This window comes from Myotis daubentonii, chromosome 7, assembly GCF_963259705.1.
Source record: "Myotis daubentonii chromosome 7, mMyoDau2.1, whole genome shotgun sequence".
Taxonomy (NCBI): Eukaryota; Metazoa; Chordata; class Mammalia; order Chiroptera; family Vespertilionidae; genus Myotis; species Myotis daubentonii.
The window spans coordinates 62,831,189-62,844,293 of NC_081846.1; the positions used below are offsets into that span (position 1 = coordinate 62,831,189).

General features: G+C 42.7%; 1 protein-coding gene across 36 annotated transcripts in view; it reads left to right on the plus strand.

Annotated features, from left to right (window-relative positions):
• The window catches only part of NEB (nebulin), a 192,582-nt gene that overhangs the window by 154,817 nt on the left and 24,660 nt on the right, over window positions 1-13,105 (plus strand). For 33 of the 36 annotated variants that reach the window (XM_059704463.1, XM_059704461.1, XM_059704462.1 and 30 more), the window contains 13 exons: window positions 1,064-1,168; window positions 1,591-1,695; window positions 2,302-2,406; window positions 2,493-2,603; window positions 3,302-3,412; window positions 3,635-3,736; window positions 3,820-3,924; window positions 5,328-5,432; window positions 8,222-8,332; window positions 8,887-8,991; window positions 9,518-9,622; window positions 10,919-11,023; window positions 12,987-13,097. In XM_059704463.1, coding sequence (XP_059560446.1) covers window positions 1,064-1,168; window positions 1,591-1,695; window positions 2,302-2,406; window positions 2,493-2,603; window positions 3,302-3,412; window positions 3,635-3,736; window positions 3,820-3,924; window positions 5,328-5,432; window positions 8,222-8,332; window positions 8,887-8,991; window positions 9,518-9,622; window positions 10,919-11,023; window positions 12,987-13,097 — 1,386 coding nt within the window. The remainder of the gene's footprint in view (window positions 1-1,063; window positions 1,169-1,590; window positions 1,696-2,301; window positions 2,407-2,492; window positions 2,604-3,301; window positions 3,413-3,634; window positions 3,737-3,819; window positions 3,925-5,327; window positions 5,433-8,221; window positions 8,333-8,886; window positions 8,992-9,517; window positions 9,623-10,918; window positions 11,024-12,986; window positions 13,098-13,105) is intronic. The other 3 variants (XM_059704470.1, XM_059704498.1, XM_059704469.1) reach the window with 1 other exon arrangement.

Genomic DNA, 13,105 nt, shown 5'->3' on the forward strand with positions numbered 1-13,105 from the left:
TGTGCATAAGGATGCTGAAATCTACATGCTGCCTCTGGTTCTCACAGAGGTCAATGGGGAAGAGCAAGGGTGGCCATCCTGTGCCACAGTCATTACACCCACTCAGCCTTGGTGCTAGGTGGCTGAGAAATATGAGACTTAATTCTGAAATGAGAGTTGCATTTTAGAAATTATCTCAGTATCTTTCATTCCCTCCACTCTCCGTATTCTCCTCCTGCCCCAAACCCTAGAGCCTGTTCTTTATGGACAAAAACAAATTTAACCACTTGGTGCTGTCAGGAGATGGCCTAAGCCTTCTTCTGCTCAGATCTCCCTGCGCTGACTCATTTCTTTGTAGAGGGGCATCTTACAGCCTCAACCACAGAAACATTTTTGTGCATTTAGATGAGTGTCAGCTTTAAAATATATATATTGAAACCATTATAACCCAACTAGCGCCCACTAGTGCCAGAGAGAACATAAGGTTTGTTAGGGCCAGCAAACTGAAATGCCTGTAGGGGCTGGCAGGTGACTTACAGATGTCCTGAGGGATGGGAAGCAGGATGGATGTGGGGAAAGGCACCTTTCACTAGCTGTCTCACCTTGGGCAGGTTACTAACCCTTCTAGGCAGTTCCTCAGCTGCCGACTGCATACAGTTTTTACAAAGATTAAATAAGCTAATAATTATAAAGCACTTAGAAAAGTGCCTGGTGCAAAAGAATTTACAAAAATGTTTAATATTATTTTAATTAAGCCTGAATTTAGTTAGAAGTTAAAAGTGGTCAAGTGCTCTAAAGATGACTAAGCTACACTGGCAGGGCTGGAAAGATTGTAGAATCTTTTCCCCCAGAGGCCTTTAAACATTTTAGCCCCTATTGGGACCAAAGGGTCCCACGAGAAGCCCTCTTGAGTGGCTGACCAGCTGCAGAAATTGTAGAGAAATTTTAACTGGGGCTCTCTCTGGCATAAAGAACCACCATTTGTTGCATGTGAAAATGCCAGCCGAGTCCCTCTGTGCCATGCGTGTGGTTGGGAACTCAGCCCCCTGACTGATGTGACTTGTTTTCCTCTTGTTAAAAACAGCTGGACTACAAGAAGCTGTACGAAGCCAACAAAGCCCACTGGAGGTGGATCCCTGACCGACCGGACTTCCTCCAGGCCGCCAAGTCCTCCCTGCAGCAAAGCGATGTGAGAGAGAAGAGACACGCCTGAGACAGAAAAGCAATAATTAGTCATGATAACCACCATCGAGGGTGCTAGCCTAGCCCATTCGAGATCCGAGGACAGGGGTTGTGGGAGTAGAAGGCCGGCTCAGGAAGCAGACCTGGCCTCAGAGCCTGGCTCCCACAGCTAGGCCCACACACGGATGGTTTGGAGTCCTGAGCGAGGCTGGGGTGGGGCTGGAGGCGAGCAGGCTTCGGGGGGCTTGCCCTTGGCCTCAGGGTTGGGAAGGAGGAGCTCAGCAGGAAGTGAGGGGCCAGGAGGCCTCTGCCCCCATTCTGTAGCAAACCCTCTTCAAGAGGCGGCCTCCTTACGGGTTTGATCAAAGGTTGGCTTTCTCCTGTGCCTGTCCCCCTTTCCCATCTTCCTCTGCCTTTCTTCTGTGACAGTTTGAATACAAGCTGGACCGAGAGTTCCTCAAGGGTTGCAAGCTGTCCGTCACCGATGACAAAGACATGGTGCTGGCCCTGAGGAATTCCTTAATAGAAAGTGACGTGAGTACCCGTCCCATCCATGACACCTAACCCCACTCACAGCCGTCTCCCCAGGGACACCAGGAAAGGACCAGGGCTGCTGCTGTGGGTGTGGGTCCCGGATTAGGACCTGGCATGGCAGAGCAGGGCGGCAACAGCGGGAAGGTATTAAAGCCCGCTGACTGTCTTGACCACTCTCGCACCAGGAGAGAACTCACACAGCAAGAATCAGGAATCTGAGGCCCGGCTGGGTTCCATAGGGAAACTAATTCACGTTTGTGGGCGCCCATTCAGCGCTGCCCGGACTTTTGGGGGCCGGGGGGAGGGGGGAGGGGAGGGAGAGGGGAAAATGACATATTTGAAAGTGCTTTGAACTAGGCTATATGTATAAAGATTCATCTCAAGCCCCATTTTGATTATTATTAAAATCTAACCTCACTTGCAAGACATAAAGAAAATCATGACCGCATATTTCCCAAGATTTCCAAACATCATGTCTTGTGTTGAGTTTCATGTTCCCCCCGTGTCAACCATGCTGTTCCCCCAGCTCTTTCTGGTGACCTGGGAGCTTAATAAAAATATGCAGGAGACCCAGAGGAGCTAACAACACTCCCTTCACCCCCGCAGCTGAAATACAAAGAGAAACATGTCAAGGAGAGAGGAAGCTGCCACGCTGTGCCCGACACTCCTCAGATCCTCCTGGCAAAGGCTGTCAGCCACCTGGTGTCCGAGGTACCCCTCCCGCTGCCGTGGGCTCTGCTTTCCTCTCGGGCTCACGCCCAGCCAGACGCTCTAACACTTGCTGTGGGTTCCCTCAGAACAAGTATAAGGACTACGTGAAGAAGCACTTGGCCCAGGGCTCGTACACGACGCTGCCGGAGACCCCGAACACTATTCGCGTCAAGGAAGTGACCAAGCATGTCAGCGATGTGAGTGACAGCCCCAGGGACTGGGCAGCAGCTGGGCCCCTTGACCTTAGGATCCAGCCAGACCGGAAGCTGCCGTTTTGCTTACAAACGCCTTCCTTTATGTCATTTTGTTCTTACCATCAACACCTGTCTGTGATCACGATTTTGAACTCTGGTTAAAAGGACAACTTATTATTGATCCAATTATGGCAACTATGGCAGATGTGGGTTTTGCCAAAGGTCATGTTATCTAGCAATATAAGCTGTTGTTAACCTAGTGCTGATAAGGGGAGAAAAGATCGCTAATGGAGATTGGCCTCTCCTACCATTAAACTGCTAAACAATTTTAGAGAAGCAAACCACCTCTGTATCTTGGTAATCTCTGCCTACTATGGCCTAATCAATAATACATTAATAATCACGATATCCTAGTTTATGAGCCCTATATAGTTCCATCTGTTTTAAAGAGGTAGAAATGATGCATGACAGAGCTTAAGTTCCCTGTGGTCATTTCTCCAAAGATTGGTGTGTGGTTCCAGTGTTGGGCTATGGGACAGAGATGACAGGAAAGAGCTAGAATATGGACAGAGACCCGGGTTCCAGACAGGTCCAAAACGGGGAGCCGGGGGTTTCCCTGGAGATCGTCTCAAAGTTCTTCAAGTAAATCAGTCCTGTTTCCAGCTTCCCCCGCTCACATATGTAATTCCGGCTCTTTTCAGACAAATTACAAAAAGAAGTTTGTCAAGGAGAAAGGGAAATCCAACTACTCCATCATGATGGAGCCCCCAGACGTGAAACATGCCATGGAAGTGGCCAAGAAGCAGAGTGACGTAAGTTTCTCCTCTCGACACTCTTTGGGGGCCCACTGAGCCCATGGATTTCAAATTGGTGCATGCTGGTTCCTGTCACCCTAACTTTTGTGTCTTCTACTTTAATAAACATGGTGGTGGGATTAGTTTGGTTTTAATAAAAAGGTCCCTTGTACTTAATGAGGACTTAGGAAGGATAGCATGTCTCTCAAAGGAGTGAACTTTTTCCCCCCAAATATAAAGGTTGCTTACAGAAAAGATGCCAAAGAAAACCTGCATTACACCACAGTGGCTGATCGGCCCGACATCAAGAAGGCCACGCAGGCAGCCAAGCAGGCCAGCGAGGTAAAGATGTGGTTAACATGCACCTGATCCCCAAGGGCCACACCACCGAGGATGTATTGCCATTTCGGTTTCCTTCGATGCAGGTGGAGTACAGAGCCAAGCACCGGAAGGAGGGCAGCCACGGGTTAAGCATGCTTGGTCGCCCAGACATTGAAATGGCCAAGAAAGCAGCCAAGCTGAGCAGCCAGGTAATGCAGATGGGCAAGAGGCAGCTCTAACATGAAAAGATTAGCTTTGAAACGTACCAGAACACGTGTGTTAAGGACCATCTTTCTTGTTTATGGCTAACATCTCCAGGCCTTTCTTTTTCGCCACTTTTCCATTTATGGGTATGTGTCTAGGGGTGTTTGAGTGCTTAGCTATTTTCATGTGATAAGAACATCAGCTCCAGAGTTCCTCTTGGAACTTGTCTCTAGACATGGGAGGTTACCTCCCAAGGGCTTAATTCATACTTAACTCACCTGTGAGGCCTTGTTAACATGCAAGTGTCTAGGATCCAACCAGATGCAGTAACCTTTATTCTTTCATTCAACGTACATATATGAAGCGCCTGTGCTAGGACCTAGGGAAGATGTCCTCAGACTATAGATCCGTGGATAAGTAAGTACCACAGGGGTGACAAATGCTTGATCAAGGTATGCGCAGGGTGCTGAGTGGGAATGCTTCATTTTAGCAGATTTGATGTTATTGAGCAGATGGGCTCAGAAATGTGTTGCTCAAACTTAATTGCCATATTACCTAATTTCCCTTGTTAGAACAATTATCTATGATACTCCTGAGTTAGGACAGGTGTTCAGACTGTTAGCTCAGAGACTCCATGACCCACCATCAGCTCTTTCAGAGAGCAAGTCTTAGTCCTGGAGAACTTGAGCTCAACAATACCTTATTTCTCCTCCAATTTAGAGGTCCTACCTTCTTCATTGTCTGTTCTCTCAAGTATTTGTTTAAAGAAACAGGTTTGGGATACTTTTGGTTGTTTTATGTATGACTTTCGGCAATAGCACACATGGGATTCCAATCTTTTGGAAGGCATAAAGTAGTAATATCAAGGTACAAAACAAGCCATCATGATGATGAAGAGACAAAGTTCAGATGCCTGATGACAAGCAAATATGACTTTTTAAGTTTTTTAGTGTAATACTCCTATGCAATGTTTTATTATAAATTAATGGAATTGTGTAAGCATTTGAGACCAAAATATGAAATCGCCAACACAAAACAGTATAATCTCTAAGAGTAATGAAATATAACAAAAACTTTCTAATGCAAAAATGTTTAATATGTTTTTAAATTCCCAAGGTAATACCATTATCAAGTTAAAAACAAAGAAATGACTTTGCATGTTGACATTTTGAAGACTTTGCTGTATTTAAACATCAAGAGGCTCATATTCCTAATTCTAAGTGAATGCTATGATATAGAGAATGAGCCCCAACCAGATCCTTTTATGAGTTCACCTTCCTGCGTTTACTTTCTGTGAAAGGCTTGCCTCTGCATTTACAGCTTCCTGGTGTGACCCCCTGGCCCAATAGGTTTTCCCCTATAGGTGGGCCCTCCCAATTCTGACTTTGCTGTCTTGCTGGCACTCTAGGCAGACTACCTCAAAGGCCAAAGGAGAGGACACGGGCACGGCGCCGCATCTTATGACACCCCTATGATGAGGCATCTTAAGAAAGTTAATGCACTCATGAGTGATGTAAGACTGGCACCGGCAAGCCGAGATCTCTGTCTTCCTCTTTTTCTTGTCGACTTCCCTAGCCTTGGTCAGGGGACTGACTGACCAAGTTGCACTCTTTCCTGTTGATTTTGTGTCGGCATGTGTAGAATGCTATGGAAATTTGTTAAAGAGTATACTTTTGCACACATCCATCTTTTCATGCATGAAGCTTGCCCTCTGGAACATGCCACTTGGAGTAGGAAGATAGACTAGACTCAGACATGGCCTCCCAGTATATTTTGAATTGCTGACAAAGACCAAATTAAAAGATGAAAACAAATGAAGAATCTCATCTTCCACCACACAAAGAAAACCTCTGCTGATGGCCATTGTTGATGTTTAATACATTTGAGATTGGCACTTAATACAGTCTCTCTGTTCGGACATACTATGAACTCATAGTTCTTTAACCCTCTGTTTTACAGTCTTAATAGCAAGAAGTTTTCTAATTCTTGGGCCTGTTTCTCAGTCTTTACAAGACCAATTCCTTGATAAAGAGCTGAACAGTTGGATCTCAGACCTTTAATTAAATTAAACTTTGAAAGAATAATTGATTTGAAAATATTTCCTATACTACATCCATATAAGCCAATAGCTGAGCCTGATGGGATTATACATGCTGGTGTTGCACTTGACAATACCATTGCATGGTTGCCTCTCAGGTTCCATGATTAACAAGAAAAAGAAGGCTTTACCATTCCGTAATGCACATGTATTTAGTTTTACTGTACTCACTGCCTAGTCCAATGCCAGGAATTTACTATATTTACTGCCTAGTCCCAGAATTCCTGGAGTCCTGAATCTGATGTGTGTCCATATCTTTTAAAATGTAGTAAGTAATTCTTAGGAAGATCCAGTTAAAAAGGAAGTTTGTTTTGTGCTGAACTCAGATTCATAATAGTTGTTTTCTAGGTTACATTTGCTTGGGGGGGTCTTTCTGTGGGAAAGGGGGGCATGGATTTTTTTCATTAAACAGTTGAAAATTTAAGTTTACTTGAAATTAACAGAAGAAAAAGATACTGAAGCAAGACCAATGGATTTGCTGCTCGTTAAGGAAATATTTCTTCAGAAACAAGTTATTTCCTAAAAGACAGAAAGAGGAATCTAACATACTTCTAAAAGAAGCAGATTTTATTTTTATCTGAGAATCTGGGCCTTTGCAATTCTTCTTCCTCGGTCTGACTCTGGACATCTGGTTTACTTTGCCTTTCTGTGTCTCCCAGCTCTTGGGATCAACCCTGCCTTACGGGTTTCTATATCCCTTACAAGAAGCTTCCTTTTGGTCCAGGCACCAGCTCATGACCTCTGACTTTCTTTAGCAGGCCTCTCATTTCTTTATTTTGAGAATGAATTTTTTTCAGAGAGGAGCCAGTTATTTACATTTCCTTTTCCTTTTATGTTGTGCTTCTCCTCTTCCTTTATGTATCTGTCTCCATGTGCCTGCATCACGTGGTACTGTTCTGCATGCTTATGTTTCCCTATGCATTTCCACCGTAGGTTTATTCAAAAGAAGTGAGTGTCAGCTTTGTGGATGCATTTCCTCTGAGGTGGCAGATGTCCTTGTTCTTAGCATTTGAGTGGTCTCACTTGTGTTTGTCCTGCTGAATATGTAAAGTGGTGGGGAAGTGAAGTAACATGATGAAGCATGAAGGGTGCTGCTTTTAAATGCCTACAGAGTAAAATGTCGGGGTGAGTGGGTCCTAGGGTGCTAAATGAATGGGCGAGTCTTTCACCTTACCAATAACAGAAATTCTAGATTTCCCAGAGAGTCAAATATTGCCCTTTTAGCTGACTAGCATCCAGAGAGAGCTCATTTTTCATTCTTCTTAGAGTGAACAACCAGGGGACTTAATCCTACAGTACTCTTGGCAAAGACATTAGTCTGTCTTTCAGTAAGGACATGTTCCTGTTTCAATTTATCCTGTTGAATTTTCTTATAAATGAAACATCTTCTTTAGCTATTTTGCCTAGGCATGATGGCTGTTTCTTCCTTTCATTCCATCAAATACATTTATTGAGCAACTATTAGTGCCAGGCATTATGCTTATTTTTTAAAATGGAAGTACTTTAGTTTTTTGCATTGTCTTAGTGTTATGAACCTAAAAGTATATTTAATCCTATTTTCTCATTATTCTAAAGTAGCTCACTTTTTTCTTCTAGTCTGAAATGATGTAGAAGCCATTAATTCCTAAACTTTGTCCTCTTTACTCAAAAGCTATGCCATTTTTTTTGCCAAGTTTAAAAAATTAAGATGATGTAGCCCAAGTACTATTTTAAAATAACAATAAATTCTCCTAACTTAACAGGTGCCTGACATCTCATACTTCTGATCATTGACAATTCCTCTTGGAACTCCTTGAAACAGACCTAAAATGCTTTCATCTTGTCTAGTTAGGAGGGCCAAGTTGCTCCAAATCAAATACATCAGCTCACTTCTCTGAATTTAGCCTAATGCATTTTCCTTTTATTTTTGTTTTGCATTAAAAAGAGGTGATCATCTTTCATCACTCTGGCTAATCTGAAAATGATTACCCAGAGTGATGAAAGATGGCAAATACAATTTCACTGGATCTTATTCTTGATTGACTGTTGTCCCAACCTAATTACCATAATGCCCCTTTCAGTATTAAAAGAGTCCTAGTTTGGATAATAAATTATTTGATCACTTTATGTATAACATATTTTTTTTCATTTATATTTTTTCCAATTCACAGTCCTCAATTTAATTTATGTTCAGGAATAATTTGGATTTTTGCATTTGCTGTTAGATTAAATACCGAGAAAATTTCGACAAAGAGAAGGGCAAGACACCAAAATACAATCCAAAAGACAGCCAGCTCTACAAAGTCATGAAAGATGCTAACAATCTTGCAAGTGAGGTATGTTTTTTAAATTGTGGTAAAATATATAACATGAAATTTGTCATTCAACTATTTTTCCAGACATTAGTTACACTCACAATTTTGTCCAGCTATCACCATGATTTCTAAAACTTTTTATCACCTCCAAATAGAAACTCTATATTAAGCAAAAAACTCTCCATTCTCCTCACTGGTAATCCCTAAGCTACTTTGCATTCCAATGAATTTGCCTATTAGAGATTTCGTATATGTGGAATCATACAATATTTGTCTCTTTTGTCTGGCTGATTTCACCCACATAATGTTTTCAAGGTTCATCCATGTTGTAATGTGTATCCAGAATTTCATTCCTTTTTATGACTAAATAATATTCCATTATATGTATAAACATTCTGTTTATTCGTTCACCTATTGATGAATTATACTGTTTCCATTTTTTGGCTACATGACTAAGACACGGTTGTTCATCACCATCTCCAGCATTTGTTTCTGGATGAGTCTTACTATGGTTTCCACTCGTACTGTTTACTATCCCCTATTTACATACTATCCTTTTCCCTCTTAACATACAGGTTAAATATAAGGCTGACCTCAAGAAACTTCACAAACCCGTGACTGACATGAAGGAATCTCTGATAATGAATCATGTCCTGAATACAAGCCAACTCGCCAGTTCTGTAAGCTCAGTCATTTGCTCCAGAATCAGCTTGTTTCAGCCAGTCGCAGCTAAATTCCTCCTCTGAGCTCACACGCCTCTAACTTCTCTGCTACTGACACACTAGGTTGATTGAAAACCTCCTCTCATGTTTGAGTGCCTTCCTCTAAATTACAACCGTAACCTACCACCTCTCCACTGACCATGACACCTCCCAGAATATAAGAAAATGCTTTTGTTTTTTAGAATATTTAAACTTTTGTTCAATTAACCAATCTCTTTCCTCCTTTAAAGGACCTCTTTCACTTTTCACTCTTAAGCCCACTTCGAATACGCCACATGCCCTAAGTGTGTGCAACCTGTATTACCTGACAAAGCTGACGGTGGACTCCAGCCTTTAAAGCTGTTTCTTACCCCCCTAGTTAGCATGTGCTCATTGTAATGTGGCCTCGCTCCTGCTGCTGTGTACATGTCTAACCCAAAGAGGAAACACAGGAAGGCCACGCAGCTTTAACATCCACGTGCCCTTTTTGCCACCTTCCCCTCAGTACCAGTACAAGAAGAAGTATGAGAAGAGCAAAGGCCACTACCACACCATCCCTGACAACCTGGAGCAGCTGCACCTAAAGGAGGCCACGGAATTGCAGAGCATCGTAAGTTGACCAAGACTGACCTTTTCCCTGACGCTCATCGTCTACAGTGTCAGAAGCTTGCGTGGATTCCCCCCAGGATAGTAGTGACAGTTCCGGTAACTACAGCTTGAGAAAATGTCCATAGATACAGGGGCTTTGAACTTAGTAACATTTTGAAACAACTGTTTATGTCATCAGTGATAACAGCATCAACATGTATTGGAGAAACTGTACAATGTGTGTGAGTCAGGTTACTGACTGGGACTGGAAGCATCAGATTATGTTACAAAGGGGAACAAAGCCCTTACAATGACCCCAATGTGCCCCCATGAGCCTGCCCTGGAAGTTAAGAAACAATGGATGGTAGAGAGGCTTGGGAAGATTTTAAGCAGGTAAGTGATATGATCAGACCTACCAATGAAGCAGTCTCTGGGTATATTAGGAATTGCAAAATTTGCAAATAATGAAGGAAAGAATTGAGAGAAGGAGCTTGCTGTCACATGTCCTCCCATATTACAAATTCAGCATTATTAAGGTCCCGGTTGGGCATTAACCACAAGGGCTAAATTACTAGAAATACCCCCACGTCATCCATAAAGTAGCACTTGCCCCCAGGCCTCCGTGATGTGTTGTTATAATAAAAAGAGCTGACATTGAGCATTGCCACCAAGACACTGCATGAACAAGGGCCTCTGACTTTCATCCCATGAGGGTAAAGGGATTGTGTTTGTAAAATAGTGTTGGGGGTTTTTAGAGAATGTCAGGTTTATTAGTAAGTCAGTCAACATGTAAACTAGTTTTTATTTTTACACCAACTTACGTTGGTTGCCTTACATATGTGACCGGTTATGACCTAGGAAGAGTTATTAACCTGTGAAGTTTTAGCATTATCCATCAAATCAAGACCCCAGTTGTCTGATAACAATTCTTATGAAAGAAAAACTGGAGATTTTTGAAAATCAGAAGTATTGACTAATGCCGGGGTTAAAATGTTCTCATCTACACATATCAGATCTTGGCCAACCTTATCTATGGGGGATCTTCCCCATGCGTTTTCTTGCCTCAGTGTTTCACTCTGGTGATCCTTCTGCAGTGATTCTTTTGTCTCCATGAGTTGAACACACATCCTGATTATGCCTTGCAGACAGAAATGGTGTTTTTCCCCGTTGGCAACAAAAAAGTTCTGGATCTGTCTTGAGTGGCAGAGATGCCACCCATTTGGACATAATGTGTCAATTGAAAAATACTATCCTTAAACTGGAATCTGTCTACAAATTGACCCGAGGAGGGATAGCTAATAAGGCTTTTCGTCACTAGGTGAAATACAAAGAAAAGTATGAAAAGGAACGAGGAAAGCCCATGTTGGACTTTGAAACACCAACGTACCTCACCGCCAAAGAATCTCAGCAGATGCAGAGTGGGGTAAGTCCTACGCAAACACACCACACAGCAAACACACCCTCAACCTGAGGAAAACATGCTGTGCTCACAAACGTATCCAGCTTTCAATTATCCCACAGTAGTAGATGATGGGATGCTTTACCATATGATCTCTAAAATCCTATGGTTCAGTTATCAAATAAAATTTACCACATATGTCTTATTTTAACTATAATTTTCATAGAAATAGAACACAGTAAACTATTGCTAATACTGAAATTATATTGAATATTACAATTTTTTTTCATGATTGAAACATTCCCTCTGCATGGACTTACCATCAGTTTTGGATTGCTCTTCTCTCTCGCTCTCTTTCCTTTTTTCTTAATTACTTTATTTTTTATATGTTTTTACTTATTTTAAAGTGGAAGGGAGAGAGTGAGAGAGATAGAAACATCAATGATGAGAGAATCATTGATTGGCTGCCTCCTGCATGCTCCCTACTGAGGATCAAACCTGCAACTTGGCATGTACCCTTGACCAGAATCAAACCCAGGACCCTTCAGTCCACAGGCCAATGCTCTACCCACTGAGCAACTGGCTAGGGTTGGACTGGTCTTCTCTTGATACATAGCCCCAAGCCAAACAAAAGAAGGTTAGTGATCAAGGTGTTTATCAAAACATCAAAAGTCAAGGTGCCATAATTCCTATTTTAGAAATGTTAGCAGAGGCATCTAAAAATAATTTTGAAATAAGCCAGTCAATAAAGGAAAAATACCACATGATCTCACTCATTCATGGACAATAGAGACCATTATAAACTTTTGAACAATAATAGATACAGAGGCAGAGCTGCCTCAAACAGATTGTCAAACTGCAGCGGGAAGGCCGGGGAGGGTTGGGGGGCAGGAGGTAGGGGGGTAAGAGATCAACTAAAGGACTTGTATGCATGCATATAAGCATAACCAATGGACATAAGACACTGGGGGATAGGGGAGGCTAGGGGACTGTCTAGGGCGGGGGGATAAAATGGATACATATGTAATACCCTTTGTAATACGTAAAGCAATAAAAAAAATAAAATAAAATAAAAACAATTAAAAAAAATAAAAAAAAATAAAAATAATTTTGTCCACAAAATCTATTTAAGTGATTAAAAATAATAGATCATGATTATGAAAAAGGTCAAGTTTGTATCTGGTGACCTCAGGCTCTCCTTTCTCTGGGTTGTTTTATTTTTTTCCCTTGAGTTGCTTACCTCTAATTCAGAAGTAAAATCTTTTGTTGCCTTAAGAAAAATGTCATCAGGAGAGATGACAGTGGATTCCTGGGTCCTTCCCTCTGCTCTCATGGAGGGCCAGCCCCAGTCACATTTCCTTGAGGCCATTTGCTCTAGACAAAGTATATCCAGAAAAATCAGACATGTTTTAAGTATGTTACCATCAGCAGAACTATGACCAAGTTAAGAGGCCAACATAGAAAGAAAATGTAATACCTTCTTAAGATTGAGACATCCTATATAGTAATCCTATATAATAAAAGTGTAATATGCAAATAGACCAAACAGTGGAATGACGGGTTGGGAGGGCGGGGCTAGTGAGCAAGCAGCGCCAGGCCAGCCAAGGCGCATGCCAGTGGGCAGAGGGAGGGGACGGCAATGGGGGCAGGGGGAGGGCAGCGGTGACCAGTGGCCGCGGAAGGGCAATGGGGGGTGGGAGTGGCGGGGCTGGCCACTCGCTGGCCAGCGCCATCCCCTGATTGGCTCGCCTGGTTACCTCCCACAGAGGGAGGCCAGACTGCAGCTTAGACCTGCTCCCCATGGGCAGTGGGCCTAAGCCATCAGTTGGACATCCCCTGAGGGCTCCCAGACTGCAAGAGGGTGCAGGCCGGGCTGAAGGACTGGGACTCCCCCTTCTGCGTACACGAATTTTCATGCACCGGGCCTCTAGTAAATAATAATAACGTGTCTTTTTCTTAACTTGTTCTTTCTTCCTACTCACATTAGAAAGAATACAGGAAAGAATATGATGAGTCCATCAAAGGCAGAAACCTGACTGGCCTGGAGGTCACGCCAGCTTCATTACATGCCAAATATGCAACCAAAATAATCAGCGAGGTAGTGCC